The 26,659-nt window shown below is 44.8% G+C and overlaps 1 protein-coding gene across 2 annotated transcripts in view; it reads right to left on the bottom strand.

The window, feature by feature from the left end:
* LOC122783439 (protein jagged-2-like) overlaps positions 1–25,341 on the bottom strand; it is a 45,757-nt gene extending 20,416 nt beyond the window's left edge. For both annotated transcript variants that reach the window (XM_044048232.1, XM_044048233.1), the window contains exons 1-5: positions 25,000–25,341; positions 24,135–24,455; positions 10,673–10,733; positions 5,568–5,822; positions 4,986–5,046 (exon numbers count right to left, since the gene is read on the bottom strand). In XM_044048232.1, the coding sequence (XP_043904167.1) occupies positions 4,986–5,046; positions 5,568–5,822; positions 10,673–10,733; positions 24,135–24,455; positions 25,000–25,074 (773 nt within the window). In that variant the 5' untranslated portion in view covers positions 25,075–25,341. The remainder of the gene's footprint in view (positions 1–4,985; positions 5,047–5,567; positions 5,823–10,672; positions 10,734–24,134; positions 24,456–24,999) is intronic.
* Between the last annotated feature and the right edge of the window lie 1,318 nt (positions 25,342–26,659).

The raw sequence follows: 26,659 nt of genomic DNA, 5'->3' as shown, positions 1-26,659 counted from the left end.
CGCCCCCACCGCGCCTCACAAACACTTGAAAATGGATGCCGACCAAACAGTGGTGCCCTCAGCAGTGATCTAGTGGCGTGCCGTGGGAGCGTGTGACAGACTGGTGGAGGCTGAACCTCAGACTGTTTTTGGATCCAAACAACCAAATGTGTGTGAGGCTCAGCGTCGCGCCGGACTGTCACACACACACACACACACCGACGACGACAGCTGCTGCTGCTGCTGCTGCTGCGATCACATGACCCGCGGCGGCTCCCGCTCTCATCACTGCTGGATTCTTAAAGAGGTTTCAAAGATTCTGGCAGGAGGAAAACCAGATCTCAGCCACTCTGCTTCAGTCTGTGATATCTTACACGTGTGTTAGTGACTTCATCTCATTGTTGAGCGACATTTTCCAACAAGAACCTGAAGTTTTGGCTCCGTTTGTGAACCACTCACTCTCCCTGCACCAAAGTCCATAGAGAAAATCACTGATTTTAACATCACACACACACACACACACACACACACACACAGGAGGTGTTATTTCAAATGTCTTATTTTTATAGTTCGGCATTTGAAATCCTTTGTTCGGATTGACCTCAGTGACACAAAGTGACCACACGAGGCAGCAGCAGGCCCCAGCCAGCTTAAATCACTGATTTTCTCTATGGGGTTTGGTGCAGAAACTTGAGATTATGTGGTGTTATCATAGATTATGATGGCATGGAGTGTAGATTAGGTAAGGTGGTTTGCGTCACTGAGGTTACTCAGTCAATTTAAAATTGACTTAAAAGTCAATTTAAAAACCAGCAAAGTTTTGGTTTCATCACTCAGAGCATAACAGACGTTTGATCTGTTCACAGAACTGTTGACAAAGGACTTCAAGACTTATTAGTGATGTAAGAAAAAAGAAAAGCACTCACTCTCCCACACCAAAGCCCAGAGAGAAAATCACTGCTTTAAGCTGACACGGACACAGGAGTTGCTGCTCTGATGCTGCCTCGTGTGGTCACTTTGTGTCACTGACGTCAAACTGAACGAAGGATCTCAAACGCCGAAGTGACAAAATCACACATTTGAACTTAGTGATGGAGGCAGCAGTGGATCAACACCTCCTGTGTGTGTGTGTGTGTGTGTGTGTGTGTGTGTGTGTGTGTGATGTTAAAATCAGTGATTTTCTCTGTGGGCTTTGGTGTGAGAGAGTGAGTGGTTTACACAAATAAAACTGTGTCTGAGCACGAGATAAAGTGCTTCACATATTCAGACGTTCATTGTAGACTTGTGTGGTGAGACGGGGACGGGGGGGTGAGACGGGGGCAGAACTGTCCCTTTAACAGTGAAGGCCCCAGTGACTGTGTGTGTGTGTTTGTTTACTACTTGAGTGTGTGACTGTGGTGTTGTCCGGCGCTGTGGTCAGCGGCGCTGCCCTGCTCACTGTCAGCCCTGCAGGGGCAGTGGCGGGCGGGCGGCCGCCGCGGTGGCGATGGCGGCAGTGTGGACAGTCTGTCTGGCTGCAGAGTGGGAGAGCGAGGGAAATGGTTTCGGGGGGGGGAAGCCACAGGCCAAGGGTGGCATTACCCACAAACCCCGTCCGTGCTACTGCTGTTCCGTCAATGGATGGGGGTGGAGTGTGGTGGTGGTGGGGCGGACCACGGGCCGACAGGAGCTGAAAATATCCCACCGTGCCCACAAACCCCCGCCTCGCAGACAAACCACACCCAGAACTAGAGCAGAGGACGGGGACGGTGGGAAGGGGCAGAGGGGCCCGCTCCTGTGTGTGTGTGTGTGTGAGAGCTGAATTATTTACAGTCCCGAGTCCAAATCCAGGGGACACACACAGCCCCCGCTGTTGCCTAGCTACACGCTGAGTCGTGTGCACTGTACGAGCGAGCGTAGGTAGCGACTGCGCCGCGTGTAAGAAACAAGAAACCAAACACACACTTTTAGTTTTCCCTCTGTCTCTGTGTTTGTTTTAACTCTTCACTCACCACTTCACCACTTTCACCACTTCACCTCTGTCTCACTTTCACCTGCAGGAAAAACCTCATCTGTGCTTTATTTTCTTTCACATGTTATCAGACGTCCATGTGTGTGTGTGTGAGTGATCAGCTGCTGCTGTGTGTGTGTGTGTGTGTGTGTGTGTGTGATAAACAGATTTTGCAAAAAAAATGATAATGTTGATGATAAAGATGAGGTTAATTAACAGATTAGAGCTGCAACTCACTATTATTTATATAATCCGGTTGTTTGGGCCATAAAATGTCAGAAAATGTCATAAAAATGTCATAAAATGTCAGAAAAATGTCATAAAAATTTCAGAAAATGTCAGAAATATGTTGAAAAATGTCATAAAATGTCAGAAAAATGTCAGAAATATGTTGAAAAATGTCATAAAATGTCAGAAATATGTTGAAAAATGTCATAAAATGTCAGAAGAATGTTGAAAAACGTTGATCAAGCCAAAAACTATTCAGTTTTAATGATTTCCTCATTATATTAAATCTAAATATTTAACAATATAAATATATATATCATGTTGTTAAATGACAGTATCAGTGTGTGTGTCTGGGAACTGTAGGAACTTTAACACTTTATTTTCCTTCATTTTGCACAGAAATGAGTGAACATGAAAGTGAAATGTGTTCATGTTGCTCAGTCGTCTCCATGACAACAGAGCGGGAAAAATAAAACCCACAAAACAAACGACAACACGGTAAAAATGCTGCTGCCTTCAGGGGAAAAACGTCAGACGATGAAAACTCGGAGGCGCTGCGACAATTAATCCATTAGCAATTGATTAGGTAATCACTTAATCAGCTTAAGGGGTTTTTCCCTTTAAAAATAAAGTTGATTTCATCCGTTCTTGTTCAGCTAAATATCTTTCTTTTGAGATTCAAACGTTTGTTTCCTTTTGTGTCGGATTATTTTCATCGCTTGTTCTTTTTATGTTTTTTCTCTTTTGTTGTATTTTTATCTTGGTTTTGATTTAGTGTGATTTTTTATTGCATCAAATGTGATTAATCAACCACAGAGATCTGCCTGTGTGTGTGTGTGTGTGTGTGTGTGTGAGACGCTCAGAATCACATGTTGAGGCACATTCCAGGGTGTTCCTCTCTCTTCCAATCCTGCGGCCTTTTCCATTTAAAAAGTGTCATATAATGTCAGATCTGAACTAAATCAAACCTGCCTCACGATAAACCCCTCCCCCTCCTCTGCCACCCGTGTGCAGCTCGTCTTTTTACGGCACTCGTGTTGTTCTGCGTCTGAACGTACGTTTCCAGTTCCTCGTGTAATCAAATGTAAATGTCTCCCCGCTGCCTCTTTCCTCTCCCGCGCACACAAACGCCCGCTCAGCCTTTTTTTGTTTTTGGCTCAGTTTCCACTGGAACCGCTCTGTTGTGGTTCTGTTACACCGGTTCAGAAACTGAATTCTCGTGATCCGACCACCTGAGAGTCGAGCAGTGGGATTATGTAAGAGTCGTCTCCGCGGGGTGAAGCAACAGCGTTTCCACTAACATCATAAAATCATGTGGAAACAAGGTTCTGAGAATCCCCCACTCTTTGGTTCACTTCCTGTTGTAATCTGAGTGGATTAAGGCTACTTAGTCCATCAATCGTCCACTAAATAAATGATACCATTACATTGTTGATTTCACAGTTATATGAAGAAACCTGGATTATTTTTTACACTTAATTTACGTAACATTTCTTTTCGTTTGCTGCCAGAAAACAAATAATGAACAAATAATCAATTAATGACTATTTTCTTTTCTTTTCTAATAAAAACAGCTTTTACACAAATAAAAAGAAAACAACAACAAAACAACAAAACTCTAAGGGTGCACCAACACTCTCTAAGGATACACCAAAACTCTTTAAGGGTGCACCAAAACTCTCTAAGGGTGCCCAAAACTCTCCAAGGGTGCACCAACACTCTCTAAGGGTGCACCAAAACTCTAAGGGTGCACCAACACTCTCTAAGGGTGCACCAAAACTCTAAGGGTGCACCAACACTCTCTAGGGTGCACCAAACTCTGTGCACCAACACTCTAAGGGTGCCCAAAACTCTCTAATGGTGCACCAAAACTCTCTAAGGGTGCACCAACTAAGGGTGCACCAAACTAAGGGTGCAAAACTCTCTAAGGGTGCACCAAAACTGTAAGGGGTGCAACAAAACTCTCTAAGGGTGCATCAAAACTCTGTGTGCACCAAAACTCTCTAAGGGTGCCCAAAACTCTCTAAGGGTGCACCAAAACTCTCTAAGGGTGCACCAACACTCTCTAAGGGTGCACCAAAACTCTCTAAGGGTGCCCAAAACTCTCTAAGGGTGCACCAAAACTCTAAGGGTGCAGAATTATCAGTTGGTGACTTAACGGACGCGGGGTTAGATTGTCTGAACCTCTGAGCAGCCGCAGATCCAGCCTGTGACAGCGCCACATACAGGCCTGGCATATACACTGCAGCGCTCAGAGTCGCTCTGGTGGGCTTTGTGTGTGTGTGAAGACATTTTTTGGACGATCTTATGTCGTTTGTGAGGATGAAGCCTGAGTGACACCATATTCTGTACATCTGTCACAGCCTGAGTCATACACTGTATAAAAAATACAGTATTTAAACTTGACTTCAATAGAAAGTTACAGCGAGTGGTTTCAGAGGCGAGAAAGAATTCACACTTCACAATGAAGCCATAACAAGACCCACGACAGGAAGAGGTGATGTGGGCTGCAGACATGAGAGGGTGAGGGTGAGGGGGGGAGAGGACGAGGGAGCCTCTCTCTCTCTCTGCAGCCAGCTTTAGTACAGGAAGCAGAACAATGGCTGTGGGATCAGAGTGGAGCTGAGGGATGGAGATGGGTGAGGGGGTGAGAGCTGCTTGGTATGTTATCAACACCCTCCCCCCTCACCCTCACCCTCACCCTCTCATCATCACTGTGTTGTGTCAGTGTTTTCCTCATTAAGGCTTCAAACCAAACACAATCACACTTTGCAGCTGCGACACTTACTTGCATTCTCCTGGCGCGCTGCAAGTCCCGTGCTGGACGCTGCATCCCTGCTTACAGATGGCTGTCGGGAAGGAAAGTGACACATTTAAACTCTTATTACTATTAAAAAGTACATTCCTGTTACGTGTGACCGTGCTTCTGTTTTGAAATTTAATTTCATGTGACATCACACTTGGCCTGAGCTGCCGATGACGAGCCCAAAACATCTGTTTTCAATGGATTCTTCATTCAAATAAAGCAAAGACGAGTCGACTTTAATCAGTTTTTCCTCAACTCAACAGGCACGTGACACGTGACATGACTTTTCATAATCCAAACCTGAAAAGCAGTGTTTTGTGTTTTAACTCTTGAATTCAAGCGAAATGAGACTAAAGTAAACAATGTCATGAGTGTTTGAGACTTATCTGATCAAGTTTTACAGAGTTTTTTGGTGATTTTACTTGAATTTTAATGTTTTCAATTGTCTATAATGTCAAGCGTTGTGTATAATTATGTGTGTTAGTAGTGATATTTATGACGACATCTCAAAGCAGAAGTCTTTGTTTTGACGTGGAATGATACAAATGACTTGTAATTAAAGACCTGTTTTGCAGTCGGGTCCGGTCCATCCTTCCATGCAGCCTTGGTTTCCAAACTGATCGCACACATAGTGGCCAAAGTAGTCGTCGCGTGGACGGCACACTTTGTTGCACTTGCTGCCGTAATAGTGTTCGTCACAGCGCACGCGGATGGTGTACTCCAGACTGGCCACCAGGCTTTTATACTCCACCGTCTGCTTCTCCTCTCCAGGGTTGATCATCCCCTTGTGGATGCTGCGCTCGATTAACAGCTCCTCATCTGGACCAGGAGGATACGACAGAAGAAGAGACGAATATAAACATGTTTTATTATCTACTGACAGGAAGAAACTGGATCTCTAATCAATTATTTCTTTGCCTCTTTGATTTCAGCTTCTTAAATGTGAAAATGTTCCGGTTTATTTGATATCTTTGATTCATTAAAGAGCAAAATACGGACGTGGATAATGTCGCCGGGAAACAGCAATCAACAATTTTCTCCTCATTTTACGAACATTAAATCATTACTAAACAAACATCTTCTCATTAGTTTCTGTCCAAAATAAATCATTAACTTAGAATTTTAAAAACAGTTTTAGCTAAGATTGAAAAATGAAAAGTAAATGTATGAATTACTTTGTTTACAGTTCTCCTAACTGACGTTAGCAAATCAAGCTAACACTGTCTAGTCATCTTATCAACAGTAACTAGTTAGCTCAGTAGCTGATTAAGCTAATATCCACTTTGTGACTTGGTTGAAAGAAGCTTGGCTGATGTTTTTTTAAAGGAAGTGATAAATGTCAGATAAGCTCTCTTAAAGTTTTAATTATCAAGTCAGCTTATCAGCTGTAACTGGTTAGCTGAGTGGCTAACAGCAGCTTTGTAAATTGGTTGACATTTCTTAAGGTTTTCAGCTGACTTAAATAAAATAAATAAAGTTAGCAATGAATAGCTATCAGTTTTGTTGAAATTAAAACTGTCTAGTCATCTTAGCTAGTTAGCCGAGTGGCTGATTAAGCTAGCATCAGCTTTGTGACTTAGCATTCGTTTTTTAAGGTTTTCAACTGAATTAAACATTCAGGAAGAAAACGTAGCATGTGTTGCTTCTGTAGAGTGGTTAGTGTATATGCTAATACGTGCAGCTAAAGTAAATACATTTATAGCCAGTTACTCTAAATGAATTGTTAAACAACAATGATTTTGTTTTCTCGGTACAAAAATACGACATTACTGGTGAGGTGAAGAATTCAGGTCAGTTCGATAGGAATGTCAAAACAACAAAAATCCTGAATGACATTCCAGGGAAACAAGGCTGATTCCGGTTGTAGGATTTGACCTCACAACACGCCGCATTTTTGTAGGTGTGATTAGAGAATCTGCGAGGCTTCGAGGAACGTCTGTTTCTGACACAGATCAGAGAGAAGTCACGACCTCTGGGCCAAAACATCGCTGCGTTCCACCAAGAATGTGCAAGAAGAAAAGAAATGCAGGGAAATGAGAATAGGAAAATGAAGGAAGTACAAACAAGAGGGAGCAGGAGCGAGGTCTGCGAGGGCTTGATAACCGGTGAGGGGCTTTTCTGGGCCCACTCCGGCCCCCACTCAGGATATCCAGCCTCGACTTCATCGGAGCCAGGACGGAAATAATAAGAGACGGGGAACAGACGAGGAAGGGCGACATAGGAAAGACCCTTTAGCTTGTTCTCGACAAACAGGAGCACAGACTTCACCGCGGCTGCCAGATCTGACAACGACCTGGATGACACTCGCAGTCACCGCTCATGGTGTCGAGTGCAGTACTCACTGTCACAGACAGGGGCACAAAAACACCTTTCAATTCTCAATCAATTAAGAAGTTACACGGAGTGTTTGCCGACTGTCGCTACCGGCTGCAATTGCAGGATAATGGCTAATGCTAACATTTAGCCCAGGGGTCTCAAACTCAATTAACTTGCCACTGAGCATTTCTATGCAAATAGTTGACAATAAAAATGCAAACAGAGTCTTACAAACACAAATAACTGTAATATTATGTGGCGGGCCGCGTGTGGCCCACGCACCGCATGTTTTGAGACTTCTGATGTAGCCCAATAAATACAAACACAAAATGCTAATATATTTTTAATCTAGCTGATAAGGCTAACTGAAAGGTAGTCGGTACCAATGCTGGGACAGCGCCCCCTGCCTCTGAACCGCTCATTTTGAATGTACATTTTATTGGATTATTATTATTATTATTATTATTTAAAACAAACAAACAAACATGTGTAACCTTCCAGTATTTATTAGACGAAACTGTCAAACTTGTTCCCTCTTGTGTCATTTTTGATGTCTTCAACACATTAGCGGTGAAATCTGATCCACATTCCTTTGTGGATCATAAAAAAGTTTGACACTGCGGAAACAATGAAAAACCCACTACGATCCGCTTTCATGCCGCCCTGATTTATGGAGTCTCACAGCACAGTTAACACTGCCACAGATTTCCAGTCCCACACCCACCACCTGAAACACTCACTCACTCACTCACTCACTGCTGCTCATCTCCAGCAATTAGATATAAAAATATAGACCAATCATCCGTGCTGGAGGAGACGCGCTAAGAGAAGCCACTGTTACCAGGGAGAGCAGGAGGCACAGAGACACATGAGAAAAGAACAGCTCGTATTAATGACAAGGACTTTCACATTTCTGTTATTATTTCAAACGACAAAAAAAACTAACAATGAACAGTTTTTAAGCTGCACCACACTGGACTTTAACCTTTGACCTTTGACCCCTTTCTTTGCACCAGTGGTGATGGTGTTTGTTCACACTGGCAGTTCAGGCTGTGAAATACACCAGATAATATTATACAGTCTTTAAACCTCACTTACTCCCTGCACCAAAGTCCACAGAGAAAACCATTGATTTTCCATCGCGGCGCACACAGCGGTCAACTCCCTGCTGCCTCCGTCAGTGAGTGAAAATGTGCTATCTTCTGACTTCTGTTATTGTAAACCCTGGTTGTGGATTTATCTAAGCGACACAAACGGACCAAACAAAGCAGCCGTGGAGCTGCGGCGCCTGCGACACCCGAAGGCTAAAAACGCTGATTTTCTCTATGGAATTTGGTGTGGACAAAAAACCCCGAGAGGTTCACAGAATTCCTTCCTAATAAGGGAACATATCAGGGACATGACACATATCAGTGGCGCTCAGTGTCACAGAGGAATAGGAGAGGACTTGCTGACTGTAATAAAATCTCATCAGCCCTATATTTAAAACCGGTATCTTTAGGGTAAATTGTCCATGAGACACACGCACGTTGATATTGTCCCCGTGCGGTCGCTGCGTCTCTGTCCTCCAGTCAACGACTGCTCTGCAGCACTTGTGTTTTGTTTAGAGAGAGACGGGAACTTCTCGAGGTATAAACGGCCAGACCTGCTCACGCCGCGGCAGGAAACACACCTCCTGTGACCAACTCTGTGGGATTATTACTGGGATTATCTCCTCCGCGTGGACACGCTTTATTGGGAATGTAGATACCACGGAAACCTGAAAAGTCGTTGCTCCACTGCTGCCTCCATCACTCACTTCAAATGTGTCATTTTGTGACTTCTGTGTTTGGAATCCAGCGTTTCACATTTACCAGAGTGACTCACTCTTACCAAACAAGGCAGCAGTAGACCAGCAGCTACTGTGTCCCCATGAGCTAAAAATGATGATTTTCTCCATGGAATTTGGTGCAGGAGAGCGTGTGGTTCACAAAAGTGACACAAACATCGGCTCCCGGCCAGAAAAAGGCCGCTCGACAGCGACACAAAGCTGCAAACATGTTTTTTTAAGATAGCGTCAACATGAGCTGGGTTGGATTTCATAAGGTCAGTCTTTTGTTAAGTGGGTTTTTAAGGTGTTTTCCCTGCTGGCAGCCTTGTTTTCACTGAAACTGTGCCCGCCTGATGCACAGTGTGTAGTGTAGGTGAAGTGAGTCAGACAAAACCATACAAAGTTGGACTTTAAGTCATTTAAGGCCAAATTTTTCCCTGAAATATTATTATTAATTGTGTTTTGGGTAAATGTTTGTGTCACTGGGCTGAATTGACTTCTATCAAAGACGGCAGTAAAATATCAGAGGACAAGGTTTAACATATAATAACCAGCTGTATAACTCTGTACGACAACTCTTAAACTAATTGACCTCAGATTAAATGTGCACTGAGCAGGTTTGTGTTAAGCAGAAAAAACACAGCACGGTGTAATCAGGGTTTGTGTTGGCAGACTATCACAGGCCACGGATCAGGATCAGATGGGACAAGCATGGATTCTTTTCCTGTAAAAACCTGGTCCAGCAGCAGCAGCATTAATGCTTGCTTCACCTGCGTGTTACGCCCACAGCTGGATAACAACAGGTCGCTGCCTGCTCTCTGGCGTGAGGCAAAAGTCATTCCTGAATATACAGTGAAGAATAAAGGAAAAGCAGGAAAATGTGGAGGAACCAAAGTCTCATTCACCTTCAACGCCATTAGCGTCGCTAACACGGGTATATTTTTTAATGTTTATACGTTAGCAGCTGTGCAGTTTACCAAGAAAGTATTTTTTTAAGTACACTGAAAACATAAAAAATACTTCTTTCAACCAACTGACAGAGCTAATGCTGCCTTAAATAGCTAATATATAGCGAACCAACGACGGCTGATACGTTCATTACAAGTTTACATGGATGTTGTGTGGTTTATGTTAGCATAATTAGCTAAACAATGATAAAAATGGGAAGCTGTTTTTAGCTAATTGTGGATGCTACTATACAGTAGCCTGACTAATTAGTGGATGTTTGTATGCTAGCAGCTGTAAAACATCTACTGAAACTCTTTCAACTCAGAGCTAATTAGCTCAACAAGCTAGCCAGTGACAGGTGAAAAGCTTAAAACAACCGCTTTACAAGTCACTCGTTTCACGCCACCGTTGCTATGATGTCTCCGCCCACGTTGAGGGGGAGGAGGAGCTATAGTAATGGAAACTGACATGACTGAGAGTTTCAGTGAGGACATGTATGTGTGATGTGGAGCAGAGAGGAGGAGAGGGTTCAAAACCCTTCTTTTATTTGTTATACATCACACTCACTCAGTCACTCAGTCACTCAGTCACTCACCACTGCTGCTGTGTGTGCCGTTGTCCCTGTCCCACGCCTCCACTATCACAGTGAACGCTCGCTGAAAACAGAGAGAGAGGCAGAGGTCAGAGGTTATCGTAATGCACAAAGTCAGCTGAAACTCAGATATGAACACTTGACTTTAAGACGTGAACATGATGTGGCGTTTACACAGAAACTCACACATGAGTCACCTTCACTCTCTCACACACACTTGGCATGAGCGGTGAGTAACGGTGGGAAAGTCAGTGGCGTTCCCACACTGCTGTCACTGATTAGCTTCCATTCACCTGAGGCGAGTTAATAGATGCAACGAGCAAAACATTCACCTGGAGACAGAACACACGCCTCACAAGCATAATCTGAGATTATACTGAGCCAGAGATTACACCCAGACCTCCTCAACGACCCCAATTCAGGAGGACGAACGCGCCACCCGCTCGCGTCTCCTCGGGGACGCCGGTGAATTTGTCACTTTTTGGTGGAAATGTAAAGTATAGATTTTAAAATTCTCCACTGGGAAGTCTTTAAGACTCACGTCGTTTCTTTATCAAGGAATCCTGATACCGAGGACGTGTGAACCCTGTCCTACTTTCTCCAGCAGAAGAAGAACAAACTTCACCGTTTCCCACAAGAACAAACTCAAAGTCTTAATAATTATTTCAGGTGCAGGCCTGTTTTGTTCCTCTTTTTTTTTTTGTCAGCAAACAAACCAGGACGGCGCTCGCATGGGGCCGGAGCGGCAGCTGCGAGTTCCCATGACCCGGGTCTGACTCAGAGCGGCTGATGGCTGCAGGGAAGATTACAAAGCTGCTGCTGCCGCCAGAGATTAGAGACAGAGACACCAGAGACGCAGACATGAAACATGAAAAAAGGGCCGCAAAGTGCTTTACGGTTCTTTAAAAAGCTAATTTTACGGCGCTGTAACGGCGGGGAGGGAGGTGGAGGTCAGCGGTCAGTGGGAGAGTTCTCAGAGTGTAAAGACAGGACACAGCGGAGTTTAGCTCCAGGCAGGTGACGTTCACAACCTGCAGGTCTGGAGACGTTTGTGAGAAAAGCAGCAGCAGCGGCGGCAGCAGCAGCAGCAGCAGCAGTAGCAGCAACTCTGCTCTAAAGAGTCAGGAACTCAACAATATTCCAGATTCATGGTCATGTTTTAGATGCTTTTTATTGTATTATTCTGCACAACACTTTGTGGTCGTTTTATTACAAATAAAGCAAATACGACTGTGAAAACGACTGATATTCTCACTAATATTGTTCCAATTCATGTCCGACTTGAAATACTGGAGTAAAAATGTCAAAAGTAAGACTTTATGTGTTATATATATGTATTTGTTCAGTCTATTTTCAGGTTTATGCTGACCGTGTCGCATTTAAAATGTGATAAAACATTAAAATGCTCAGTATTTACATGTTTCCACGCGCTGCTGTTACATTCACTCGCTACCACCAAATCAATTTGTATGTAAAGCAGCGGAGCCGGGACTCGAACCCACAACCACCACTGATCCACCAGCGACACCTTCATTACACAACAATCTTAAAGGAAATGAATCCCACTGAGACCTGGAGCAGCAGCAGCAGAACTTCATCATCATCCTCATCAATCTTTCTCTTTCTAATCAACTTTTTAAAGGTCACAACCATCAGGGGGCGCTGGTGAGCGAAGTGTGTGTCCTTGACAATGTCTGCAGGGACAGCGCGCGCGCGCGTGTGTGTGTGGTTGGAGACACTCGACACCTCCAACCAATTTACAGGAGGCTTTTCAGAAGGATTTGAGTTTTTCATTAGACTCATCTACTCGTCGCTGCCTCCACCTGTTCAATGAATAAATTACAGATTTGTCAGGATCTGCGTGTGTGAGTGCAGTGCTTCATGATACATGATAATCAGATTTAATCTGTGCTGCTGCTGCAGGTGATCAGGAAGACTGCTCAGTTTTTGGTCAGATGTTCATCAGTCCTGATGTTATGGTGAACCAGGGGAAGAACCAGGAAAAGGACCAGGAGAAGAACCAGGAGAAGAACCAGGAAAAGAACCAGGATAAGAACCAGAGAGAACCAGGGAAGAACCAGGAGGAGAACCAAGAGAAAAACCAGGAGAAGAAGCAGGAGAAGAAGCAGGAGAAGGACCAGGACAGAACCAGGACAAGAACCAGGAGAAGGAGGAGAAGAACCAGGAGAAGGACCAGGAAAGGATCAGGAGAAGAACCAAGAGAAAACCAGGAGGAGAAGCAGGAGAAGAACCAGGAAAAGGACCAGGAGAAGAACCAGAAAAGGACCAGGAAAAGGACCAGGAAAAGAACCAGGAGAAGGACCAGCAGGAAAACCAAGAGAAAAACTAGAAGAAGAAGCAGGAGAAGGACCAGGACAAGAACCAGGACAAGAACCAGGACAAGAACCAGGAGAAGGACTGAGAGAAGAACCAGGATAAGAACCTAGAATTGTCAGACCCGGAGCGACACAAACTGCTGGGTCGCTGCTGTTTCTCAGGAGGTTTCCCACATCCTCGGCCATGAGTCGGTGACTTTGTGCCGCTTTGTGGCGACAATGACAATCTGGTAAATGTGTTTTGTTTACTTGTAGAGGAGGAAGAGCTAGGACCTGCGAGCTAGGACACAGACAAAGACACTGGTCCAGGTTCTGGTTCTGGTTCTGCCTTCTCCTCACTGATGGATGTAGACGTTAATATTACACTTCCAGTGAAATGCGAGGGCAAAAATCACGTAAAAATCAGGAGGGATGTTCCTTTAATTGCGAATTCACACCAGATAAGCAGCAGTTGTTAGTGTATTGACATGAATAAAACATCATGTTGCCCCCGGCGACGAGGGCTGGGACGGTTAATTTAGCACGTTATTAACGGAACCCCCCCCTCACACACACACACACACACACACACACCACCTCGTGTCTCTAAGGAGGCCCGGTTGGTTCAGACAGCAAATCTAATCAAAGTTAATCTAATCAGGTCTTTAAACGGTGAAATGACCCAGTTCACTTTTCCCACACTGAACAACGTGAACGTCTATTTCTGCTGCTGCGCGTTTGAAAGATCTGTGAATTTGTCTGCGAGAGAAAAATCTATGGTGTGAATGTTGAGCCGAGGGTGAAAATTCCACGTTAAATCCAGACTGTGACAGTTTCAGTCCATAAATAACATTTATCTGCTGCTTTTTGCCATTAAATGAACGATGACAAGCACGACAAACGACTTTGACACGGAATTAATCCACAACGCCTTCAATCTGCTGGTTATTTCCTTCATTCATCGAGTATTTGTTTGTCAGAAAATGTCAGACAATGTTATTCAAACCTGGAAATGAAGAAGATTCAGTTTATGTTGTTTTTTGCTTTTATGGAGCAAAGAAACTGGAAAATATTCATATTTAAGAAGCTGGAAAATCTAAACAGTTGACAATTCATTTAATAATCAAAGAATAGAGTAATTGTTGCATCAAACATTAAAAAACCTGATCTGGTTTGAATTTCTTCCATAGTGAGAACTTATTCTCACTATGGAAGATATTCTCTTTTTCTGTGTCTCTGTTGATGTCACAGCATGTATTAACGTACTGTGATGTAACTAATGAAAATGTGGACAGTCTGACAGGATGTGTGTTGTGTGTGTGTGTGTCAGTGGAAATGCTTTGGCAGAAGCTGCTGATTCGATAAGAGGCTGTAAACAGTGTGAAGTGCAGACCGAGCCAAATCCAGAGCAGCCATGACCGTAAAAGTCCAACAACATGGTCCACACTGACTGTACCACCACACACACACACACACACACACACACATACACACACACACACACACACACACACAAGACTGTGATGAAACACAAGTGTCCAGTTAGAGCCTAAGATTCAGAGTTTGTGTCATGAGATTTGTTTTTATGAGGTACTGACATATAATTAGCACCGGCTATGCTATGCTATGCTATGCTATGCAATGCTATGCTATGCTATAGTATGCTGAGCTCCGTTCACCGAGAACATGGGTTAATGAGAGAGAAAGAAAAAGTGAAGTTTGTAAACCACTCCACTGGTCTACTGCTGCCTCGTGTGGTCACTTTGTGTCACATGTGTAAACATAAACAAAGTTTTTCAAATGCCGAAATTTACAAATTAAGACATTTGAACTTAGTGACGGAGGCAGCAGTGGAAAAAACAACTCCTGTGTCTCCTGTGTGCTGTGATGTTAAAATCACTGATTTTCTCTATGGACTTTGGTGCGGGAGCGTGAGAGTGGTTTATAAACGGCCGTCGCACGCAGGAAAAAGCTGCAAACGTACTCTGAAGTTATCACAGACACAAGCAGGTGTCGATTTTTATTAGATTGACATTTTATAAAGTGGCTTAAATCTGTCAGAGAGAGAGAGAGAGAGAGGGAGAGAGAGGGAGAGAGAGAGAGAGAGAGAGCAACAACTCCAAAGCGTAGCAGGACTTTTTTCTGTTTTTAGCAACGACCGGGTGCAGCTATAAATCCACCTGAAGCAGCCTTGAAAACTAAATCCAGAATGTTGCACTCGAGAGAGCAGCACAAGTGCGGCCTTATGTAAACGCTCTCAAATCCTCTCCTGACATTCTGCCCACAGCCGCCTCCCCCTCCTCTATCTCTCTAACCCTCTGTTTCCATCTCGCTCTCTCTCTCCTCCTCCCTTCCCTCCTCCACTTGTCTTGACAGCTCAATATCCGGGCACAAAAGCAAACGGACCGAGTCATTGTTCGGTTGAAAGGCGCGGTGACAAAGAGGTTTTACGGCAGCCCTCGATTCTCCCAAGAAAGTGATATTCACGCCATGGGAGAACCAGCGGCTCCCACATCCCTGACCCACCTGAGACCTGCACCACCTGAGACCTGCACCCACCGACAAACACCCGTCAACTCTTTAATGTCGGCTGCGCCGCAACATGAGCCGCGATTATTGTTTTAAGTGCACTCCTCGGTGGGCGGAGACGCGTCCGTGGTGACGTCAGAGCACTTTGTTCCCGGCGCTGCAGTATCTTCATGTTGTCAAACACACGCAGGGTTTTTTATTTTATTTATTAACTCAAGCCTCGTCCACAGAAACACAACTTTCCTTCTTCGTTCTTAGAAAGGTTTCCGTAAACAGGGCACAGTTCCATGAACACGTGTGTGGCGCTGTCGTGCCACCACAGAGACACGCCAGACGTTTGCACACTGCACACAAACTCCAAAACACAAGAAGACGACGACGACGACAACGACAGACTATCAATCTCCCCAAAGAAAACAAGGGTGATGTTTTCTACCGCTCCTTCCTCCACATGAAGGTCAACCCACTTTCTAGAAGAGATGTATGCCGGCGTTCTCTCGGTATCTTCTGTTTGACCAACCAATCAGCTGCTGCACCTCTTCCTTACCTTGACCCTTGATCAACTGCCAACTTCCTCCTGCTTTGAACACACCCCCCCACCCCAGAGAGAGCCAAACCTCATCCATGACTTCTGGACGGTAACAACCTGAACATTTCAAAACCAGCGAAACTGCGTCAGCTGATGAAGCATCCAAAGCAATGGACAGTGTATGAGCGAGGTCTACAAGAAGGTGCAGAAACCTGCTGTGATGTTTGGCTTGGACAGACAGGAGGTGCTGGAGCTGAAGATGCTGAGATGTTGGTTGAAGGCGACCAGGATGGACAGGATTAGGAATGAGCACACGTAAAGGAACAGCTCAGGTTTAACGGTTTGGAGGTCAAGCAAGAGAGTCGAGGTTGAGATGGTTTGGTCAAATGCAGAGGAGGTTCACGGATGTTGTGAAGGAGGACATGAGGACACAATGGAGGAGCATGAGGACCCGTCAAGGGAGGAGCCAGAAGATTAAGAACGAGAAGCTGATTGTGGACAGAAAACAAGCACTGTCAAGTCAAAGACTGAGGAACCTGAACTTATCCTTCGTCTCTGTCCTACCAGAGACTCTGTGTCTCTCAGGATGGTCCTGTGAGACACAGCAGTGGACTCACAAGTGTGTCACAGTGTTTCAGGCGTTGGGAAAGTGAAGACTCTGACAGAGATCCAGGCCACAGATGTGCAGATGTGTGAGGAAACGCTGGTGAACCTTCACCCTCATGAGGACGGTCACGTCAGGTCACACATACACACACACACACACACAGAGTGGACTTCTTTAGCAAAGGTCTACAGAGACAGGAGAGTGTGTTAACTTGAACTTTTACTTAGATTTGTTTGTGTATTAAAAGGAACAACAGTTAATTCAATTAAACACCAGAGAAGAAAAAGTATTACCAGGAATTCTGTGGTGTTTACCTGAAAGTACACTATAAAAAAAACATCTATACAAATAGATCGGCTGGACGTTAAAGTTTCTGTTCAGGTTTTTGCAGTGCAGATGTACGAGATAGTAGACTGTACTAGAACTCACATTAAACATGGCTGCTAGCAGGGACACGAGAAAAAAAACCATCTCATTATTTATAACCAATCTATTATACTGATATAAGATTGTGTTGTTGCTTTATTTTGCCGTTACACAACCTTTTCTAGCTGGAAAACTAGGTTTGAAACCCTTTCACTCTCCCGCACCAAAGTCCATAGAGAAAATCAGTGATTTTAGCTCACGGGGACACAGGAGCTACTGGTCTACTGCTGCCTCGTGTGGTCACGTTGTGTCACTGCGGTACACGTGAACAAAGGTTTTCAAACACAGAAGTCGTCAAATGACACATGCGAACGTCCTGATGGACGAAGCCGTGGATCAATGTCTTCTGTTTCACTGTGAGCTAAAAACGCTGATTTTCTCAATGGGATTTGGTGCAGGGGAGTGAGCGGTTAATACAAGTGTCATGGACTTCAGTTTCCTGTTAAACAATGACATGAAGCAGTGAATTACAGAGGTCAGCCTTTTGTTAAGAGGTTGTTGTCGTCACAAAATGAAGAAACCCTCACATTTTTAGCCTAAAACGACAAAGAAAGACTCCGTGTTCTGCAACTTTGGACCATGCGCGGCTTGACTGTGGGACGGAGAACAACAACAACGACAACAACGACAACAACAACAACAACAACAACGCTTTAGTTCAGACCAAAGAAAGAAAACCGGAGGGGTGATCGCGCCCTCGGAGCTAGCGCAACAAGCTAACACGACCGTTAGCACGTAAAGACGGGAGATTTGAAACTTAAAAAGACTTAAAAAGACTTAAAAAGACTTAAAAAGACTTCACATGTTCAGCTGCAGGGTTTTTGTGCTGCTTCAGACTCAGAGAAAAGACGACGGACAAGATAAAAAAACACAGAGACACAGATGATGAACAATGAAGGGTTTGGTCGTCTACAACCTTTTTATTCCCCGTGTGCTCACTTCTCCTCCTCTTTCACTCTGTGTGTGTGTGTGTGTGAGTGTGTGTGAGTGAGTGAGTGAGTGTGTGTGTGTGTGTGAGTGAGTGTGTGTGGACACGTTCTGACCCAAACGTCTCTGTGGGGACACTGATGTTGGCTGCGACTCACAAACCGTTCCAGCACAAGTGAAATGAAAGTTTAACACATTTACTGCACTGAAGGGTCAAAGGTCATTTGGTGGCAGCTCAGTGGTGGGGCGAGCTGTCTTTGAACTGGGAGGGTTGGGGGTTCAACTCCTGGCTCTGCTCGTCTGTGTGTGTCCTTGAGCAAAGACACTGAAGCCCACGTTGCAGCATGTGAGTGTGAGTGAGTGAAAGATGTGTGAATGGGTGAAAACTGAAGTGTAAGATTAGAAAAGCTCTGTGTACAGTAAATACAGACCATAATAGCAACTCTCCTTCTTCTTCTCGTGATTTTATTAGGTAGTAACGAGGAACAAAGATAGGACGGACAGTTGAACATCAGTCGCCGGTTAGAGTTCAGTGTCTTGCTCAAAGGTGCCGGGAATCAAACCCCAACCTGAGCCCGCAGTGGACAAACTTAACAGATGTTGATAAATGTCACATAGTGTCACATGACTGGTATAATCGGAGCTTTATCGTATTTCTGTGTGTTTTTAATGGTTTAAGGTGATTAGACGCAGCAGCAGCAGCATCATCAGCAGCAGCATCAGCAGCAGCAGCAGCAGCAGCAGCAGCAGTTCTGTCGTCACAGACGTCTCATTACTCGTGGACCGTTTGTCATATCCAGAAAAATCCACACCTCTGGCCTGGTGACCCTCATGTGGAGGATTCCCTGACAATTGTACAGCCATGAAATGTCAATAAGGTTTTATAAGAGAGTGCCTCAGAGACGGAACCAGGCTTTGGTCTCCGTGTCCTGACGAGGTCAGTGTTTATGACAGAGGAAACAAATACAAGCGCACGCACACAGCGAGTGTAACAAAGCCGAGAGCTTTCAGGCTTATTAAAGACACACGGAGCCCAGAGCCCAGAGAAAAGAACAACATGTTTCCCATCACAACATCTGCTCGTCAGACGCCTTTTTCAAGTTTTTCCGACAGAGTTTGGGAGTCTGGGTCGAGTCGCTCCAGGTGGAGCTGCAGGACACGCCGTAAATACGTTTTCATTCAGCCATTCACCCACAAGAGCGACACTCTTCAGCCACATGAAGGCAGTTAAACGAGCTCGGAAACATGATGCATGAGCATTTTTAATAAAAACCGCTCGGTCCGTCCGTCTTTTATCTTTAACCAGAGCTTCTTAAACATTTGGAGGCCGGCGACTCCAAACAGAGAGCAACATTTCTCAAATTCTTACACCAATTTACTGACTTTTGCACTGAAAAATGCAATAAAAACGGTGGGAAAGTGGGAAAATCTCAGATGTCTTGGTTCTGCTTTCGCTCAAACACCTGATGTGAAACCTCAACACACGTCAGAGTGAAACCAGCGGTGCAAACTCGTCCAAACAAACACCATTCCAGGGGAACAGAAACAGATTTCAGCCACTTATTCTCACCACTCATTAAACATAATCTACTCCAGCTTAAGTCTACCCCGGTTTAGAAATGTGTTTGCAGCTCAATCTCACCAATCTCAACAGTTTCTCACAGGAAAGTGAAGTTTGTAAACCACTCACTCTCCCACACCAAAGCCCATAGAGAAAACCACTCATTTTACCTCACGGGGACACAGGAGCTGCTGGTCCTCTGCTGCCTCGTGTGGTCACTTTGTGTCACTAAATTAAACCAAAACAACATTTTTTAAATGCCGAATTGACAAAATAACATAAATGGACTTAGTGATGGAGGCAGCAGTGGATCAACGACGACGTTAAAATGGCTGATTTTCTCTATGGGCTTTGGTGTGGGAGAGTGAGCGCTGGAGACAAGCTGGAGCTGAAGCAGATTATATCCGGTGAGTGTTCAGTTGAGAGCAGATCTGCCGATGACGTCTGGCTCGTGTTAAGAATCACCAGCAGGAGTCCTTCAGAGACTTTAATAAAGTGAACATCCTTGTTTTACTTTTCCTCGGCATCTGGATGTGACAGTCCATAACAATGACAAACGTCCATGTTGTTGCTTATTATGGCTCGCTTTCTTTTTCTTTTTCTTTTTTGTTGGAGCTCGAGTTTTGTTGCACAAGTGTTTTGCACATGTGCGACTCAGAGATATAAAAAAAAGCCTCTTATTGTGAAGCAGCTTCATCTCACGTGACATGACGACGCACCGTCAGCCGTAACAAGACGCACAACCTGCAACAACACAACGCTCAAAAACTTCCCAAAATTCACCACCAACGCTCGTGTGACGGTGAATCATCTCACATGGACGTCACATCTGCTTCACGCCAACAAGAAGAAGAAGAAGAAGAAGACGAAGAAGAAGGAGAAGGAGAAGAAGAAGAAGGAGAAGACGAAGAAGAAGGAGAAGAAGAAGACGAAGACGACTGGGACCAGATTCACTTGTACTAAAACTGTTTCACTAAAAACATTTACTGTAGGAGGAGAAGAAGAAGAAGGTGTACGAGAAGCAGAGGATATAAGGAGAATTAAGAATAGTAGCACGAGAAGGAGGTGAAGGAGGAAGAGGAAACATGGAAGGAGCTGCTCCTCCTCTGGAGGAGAGCAAAGCCTTGATCCTTGATTTACTCCCAGAGGGTGAGAGCAGGACAGACTCTAAAAATACTCCACCAGGAGACAAGGAGAGACAGCAGGAGCAGAGGAAGAGGAGAAACAGGAAGAGGAGAAGAAGTGAACTCTTGTTTTTGTGAGAGAAAGAAAGAAAAAAAAGTGTCTCCATCCTAAAAATACACTTTCCTCGTGACAGAAAACTCACAGGGAAGCTGAGTTTCCTGTCGTATCGCCTCCCTCTTCAGTCTCTCCCTCCCTCCTTCAGTCTCCCCCTCCCTCCTTCAGTCTCTCCCTCTTCAGTCTCTCTCTCCCTCCTTCAGTCTCTCCCTCCCTTCAGTCTCCTCTCTCCCTCCTTCAGTCTCCCCTCTCCCTCCTTCAGTCTCTCTCCAAGGCCCTCCCTCATTCAGTCTCTCTCCTCCTCCAGTCTCCTCCCTCCTCCTCCATCATTCAGTCCTTCTCCTCCTTCAGCTCTCTCTCTCATTCAGTCTCTCCTCCTTCAGTCTCTCCCTCATTCTGTCTCTCCTCCTTCAGCTTCTCCCTCCTCAGTCTCTTCCTCCTTCAGTCTCTCTCCCTCCTTTCAGCCTCTCCCTCCTTCAGTCTCTCCCTCATTCAGTCTCTCTCTCTCAGTCTCCTCCTTCAGTCTCTCTCTCCTCCTTCTCATCCTCAGTCTCTCTCTCATTCACCCTTCCTCCCAGTCTCTCTCTCCCAGCCCTCCCTCCTTCAGTCTCCTCCCTCCTTCAGTCTCTCCTCCTTCAGTCTCTCCCTCCGTCTCAGTCTCTTCCCCTCCTGCCCTCTCCTCCGTCCTCCCTCTTCTCCCTCCTTCAGTCTCTCCCTCCCTCCTTCAGTCTCTCCCTCCTTCATGTCAGTGAGGACTCAAACAGCCGGAGGAGCAAAAGCAAAAGACAGAACAATGCTCTTCTTTTTAAAATCATCTGTCTCATCATGTCACCACTACTGTCCCAGATTCTGCAGCAGGTCACTGAAGCAGCAGAGACAGACACAGACAGAGACAGAGACACACAGACAGAGACAGAGACACACAGACAGAGAGACAGAGACACACAGACAGAGAGATACAGAAACATAGAGACAGAGACACACAGACAGAGGACACAGATTCTGCAGCAGGTCACTGAAGCAGCAGAGACAGACACAGAGGACACATACAAAGACACAGAGGACAAACTGCAGAGTCTCAGTCTGGACGATGATCCACTGATCATGACTGAATGACATCACAATGACTGAAAACAAAACAACATTTTTTAAATCACAGCTGATCGTTCACGCTGTTTCACTCTTCTACTGATAATCTTAATATGAACAACACATGGATTAATCTGGGGATTATTGTCTCCAGTCACACACACACACACACTGGTGTTTATACCCCAGTGAGTGAGGAGGACACACACAGACGTAACACACTCTCTCTTAACCTGAAAAAGCCCTTTGAAGACCAAAGGTCCTCACAGAGACATAAACACACTCAGAGTGAGACAATGAGTCAGTGACGGTCAGTGAGTGTGAACCTGAGAGTCAGGGAGGTGAAGACGTCCACACTGACACTGACACTGACACCACACACACACACACACACACACACACACACACACACACACACACACACACACACACACACACACACACACACAGGGGAAACTGGATCCGCCCACTGGGCCTCAGAGTACTACTTCCATCCTGCGTGCGCTGACAGCGGCCGACCATGAGCAGTGATGAATGAACGGCTCAGGAGAGCATGATGTGCTCCACATGTGTGTTCTGACATGAATGAATGAATGAATGAATGAATGACTTCCTCAGGTTCTTCCTCAAAGACACTTGTTTTTTTTATTCCATATTTACGATATAATCAGACACAGATAGTCCAATATCATTCATTCATTCATTCTTCTTGTTTATTAAACGTGAGTAAAATCCCATTCAAATATGAAATGAAACTCAAATAAAGACTTAAATATCGATGTAATGTGAGGAGCTGCAACAATGACTACAACTAATAATGACTAATAATCCATAGTTTCTTATAAGACGTTTAAACATCATTATTTCCAGGTTTTTAGAAACAATTAGGAATATTATTATGACGCAAAACCACGAATTTGATCATTTAATCTGGTTACATTTTATTTAGAAAAAGAGAATGAGTGATGAAAACTGCAATCCCTAAGAAATAATATGTATTTTCAATAGATTGTGCGTGAAAATGAACAGTTAAAAGGTTTTTTGTGTGATAAATGGCACATTGTTAGGAACAATCATTCAAATATTCTGATTTTTAAGATTAACAATCTGCACATTTACGTCTGTCACTTAGGTGTTGGAAGCGACGTCAGTGAAGAGCTGTGTGTGCTTTCTTTCTTTGCTTCCTCCTCCTCCTCTTCCTCTGTTTCAAAAACATTCCTTCAATGTTTAAAACTAAAACTAAAACAGATTGGGATTAATAATCTGAGGACTACATTTAAAATCAGCATCTGTTAGTGACCACACACACACACACACTGTTGTGGAATCAGAAACAAATTTAACTTTAAACAACTTGAATTTAATTTAAAAAACCATCACAATCTCATTGATTATTGATTATCATTATGATGAGAGTCATTGATGACCACACGGTTTCACTCAGCTGATGTGTGGGAATCAAACCTGTGACCTTTCCTCTAGAAGGACGTCACCTCCCTGATTCAGCAGCAGCATCAGCATCAGCAGCAGCATCAGCAGCAGCAGTTGAGACTCTGCGCTCGTTTCCCACGCTGTGTCTCCACATCAGGAGACTGTGATTGGCTGAATCTGCTGCTGTGTTTGGATGAGCTAATGAGTGACCTGTCACTACTTCATCAGCACACACACACAGGTTTGTACAGCTATTCTTCTCAGGACTCTGCATTGACTTCCACACATTTAAAACAGACTAAACAAAAAGCTCATCACTGACTTTAGCCACAACAAAGACAATTCTAAACTATAACCAGCTCCTCAGAAACGAGGTTCTGGTCTCCATGAGGACGACTGGTCCGTGTTTAAACATTCATAAAAACATGACCACTAACCTGACCATAACCAGCACTAGTTAATGCATAAGCCAAGCCTTAACTTAACCACAATTTACACTTAACCTCTGACTCCACTTCCTTTAGAAATAAGATTCTGCCTCATTAGGACCAGGTTTTAGTCTCTATGAGGACTACCACTACACACACACACACACACTGCAAACAGCGGCTTCTTTACTAACTCATCAAACGGCACCTTGCGCGCGGTGTTCTTCACATGAGCCGTGATCACGTGCGTGTCACCAGCACAGCACGAATCCGTCAGCGTCAACAAGCTCAAACACACGCGAATCCGCGTGACTCCGCTCGTGAATCCAGGTCAACATTTTCGCTCCTTTGACGCAAACTCTGCGTGTTTTCAGCTCCACTTACCGGCCACGCGAACTGGAAGGGGATGGTGATCTTGCCGCCGTCGCTGCTCCGGCTCAGTCCGCTCTTCTGGCTCTTGAAGTGAAAAGTATTCCCACCGATAACTCTGGTAGTTTCCGAGCCGTAGGTGCACGGCCCGCTGGTCGTCACCTCGCTCTGATATTCCTTCAAACACACGCGGAAGTACGTGTCGCACTCGTCCGCGCCGCAGCTTCCCTCCGCCGCGCTCCGCTCCGCGTCGCAGCAGTCGCCGTTCAGCAGCTGCGCGCGCGGGTTCTCCACGGACACCAGCTGCAGCTCGAAGTAACCCGTGGACAGAGACACCTGAGGGGGACATGAGGACAGGTCAACACAGGCACGACAGACACAGTGGCGTGAAATGACTATCAGAGGATTTTTGTTTCTTCAGATCTGGATGAAGATCAAACTGCAGCAGAAATGTGATTTAAATTAATAATGACAACAACAAAAAAACAACAGATCCACGTGTTTGTCCTTGTCGTGCAGGTGAAGCTGCAAACTGGAAACACGCGAGATTGTTTCACGGTTAGTCTGCGTAACGGAGGCTGCGCGTAAAAGCAGCATTTACGCACGGAGCTTTGGATCATTCAGGGCTGACAGAAGAGAACTTTTACCACAGAAGAAAGAACCCACGGCGCAGAATAAGTCTATTTCTTTATCATTTCGGACGTGTTTTTATCTCCACAGCTCACGCGCACAACGGTGTCAAGCGCGAGCTCCCGTGACCGCGCTCACGATTCAATTAAGACTGGAATTTAACACCCGCTCCAAAAACCAGTCAATACATGAATGAATGGATGAATAATGGACAGTTCCCAGTGAGAGCGTGAGTGTTTTCCCTCCTCACCTGAACTCGCAGCAGCAGCGCGAGCAGAAAACACGTCAGTGACAAACGCGGCACTTTCCACACGATATTCCACATGACTGCGGCCGCGCGGTGTTGGTGACCATGAGGGAAAAGCAAGCGCTGGAAGTCTCACGGAGTCAAAACACTGGTAAAGAAGAAGAATCCTGCTCCTCTTCCTCCTCCTGCTCCCGGTGTGTCCGGGGCATGCACGGCACGCTTTGGCACGCTTTGGCACGGCTCGGCTCGGCTGCTCCTCTTTGCTCCGCGGACGCACAGACGAGGAAAGACGCGCAGGCTCCGCTTGTCTCCGCCGCTCGACGCACTGAAACGGCACAAGAGCGAAGCAGCGGCGCGTCTCTGCTGCGCGGAGCCGGAGCCGGAGCGTCAGCGGTGACTGACGGCTGCGAGGGCCAATCACAGGCCGGGAGGGGCGGAGCCTTCGACAGGAGGGAGCCAGCCAGTGAGAAAGAGGGCGGAGTAAATAAAAAAATGATGATTAAATATCGAGTTCGTTCTCATTATTTGTTTCACAGACAAATGACGTTTTTGTGAAGTGTTTTGACAAAGTAAAACGTTTGGCCTTCAAAATAAAACCTCACTCAAATGTTTCACATGAAAATCAAATGTTTTAAAAAGTTGTTAATGTGGGTCACGAAGAAAGAGTGAACATTTGTTTTAAAAAATAAAAAAGCTTCTTGTTAGAAGAAGTGAAAACATTCATTTTTGCTCCTCACTGAGCAGCAGCAGCAGCATCAGCAGGAGCAGCAGCAGCAGGAAACATGGCTGCGAGCGCCCTCTACTGACACCTCCCTGCATCATGTAGAGGAGGACACACGGTAGTCAGACACAGATGAGACAATAATATGATAAGACACATTAGAGGTTCCTTTTCAGTCTAACACAGTCAACAACCATGTATTTTAATGATAAAGAACCTTTACAGGTAGATCATCTACACACACACACACACATATATAGATGTTTGTTCCAATAAACTTTAAAAGAATTATTTCTTCTTTTAGTCTGTGGAAAAAAACCCAACCTTAAAACATGTTATAGAAGCAGGGACGTGGAACATGCTGGAACATGAGTAAATTATCTCCACAATAACAAGCTCTATGTCACTGATCTTGGTATCAGAATAACTGGAGAAGCCACAGTGTCAGTGAATGAAGACAAAAATAATATTGCATTTTCAAGTAAATATCATCTTCACAAATGAAAAACTCAAGGAAGTCATGTAACTACATGTGGACATGAGCTGCACAGTCACAAGTGACAGAGGTTTTAGCAGAGATGCACGGGCGTGGCACAGTTTGGCACAGTTTGGCACCGTCTGTGCCATTTGAGATTTCTTAGGAAAAATATTAAAAGGGAAACTTTATATAACTATTTAATTTAATTTATTTATTTAATCCCTTTTTTCCTCAAGCAAAAATAAAGATTAAATTAAAAACTGAGGAATAAATCAGATAACACAGTGAAAATAAAAGAAAAGGTGCAGATGCAACATGATGTGTGCGTGTGTTGCGTTCAAGCGTCTGCACGATATCAAAGCTCTGAAGCTGGGATCTTTGAAATCAGTGTTTCCCAAACACTGGGGTGGGGCCCACACAAGGGACACGGGAGATTTTTACTCTATCAAAATAAAAGAGAAATA

This window comes from Solea senegalensis, linkage group LG16, assembly GCF_019176455.1.
Source record: "Solea senegalensis isolate Sse05_10M linkage group LG16, IFAPA_SoseM_1, whole genome shotgun sequence".
Classification (NCBI taxonomy): Eukaryota; Metazoa; Chordata; class Actinopteri; order Pleuronectiformes; family Soleidae; genus Solea; species Solea senegalensis.
This window is presented reverse-complemented; position numbering and strand designations above follow the sequence as displayed.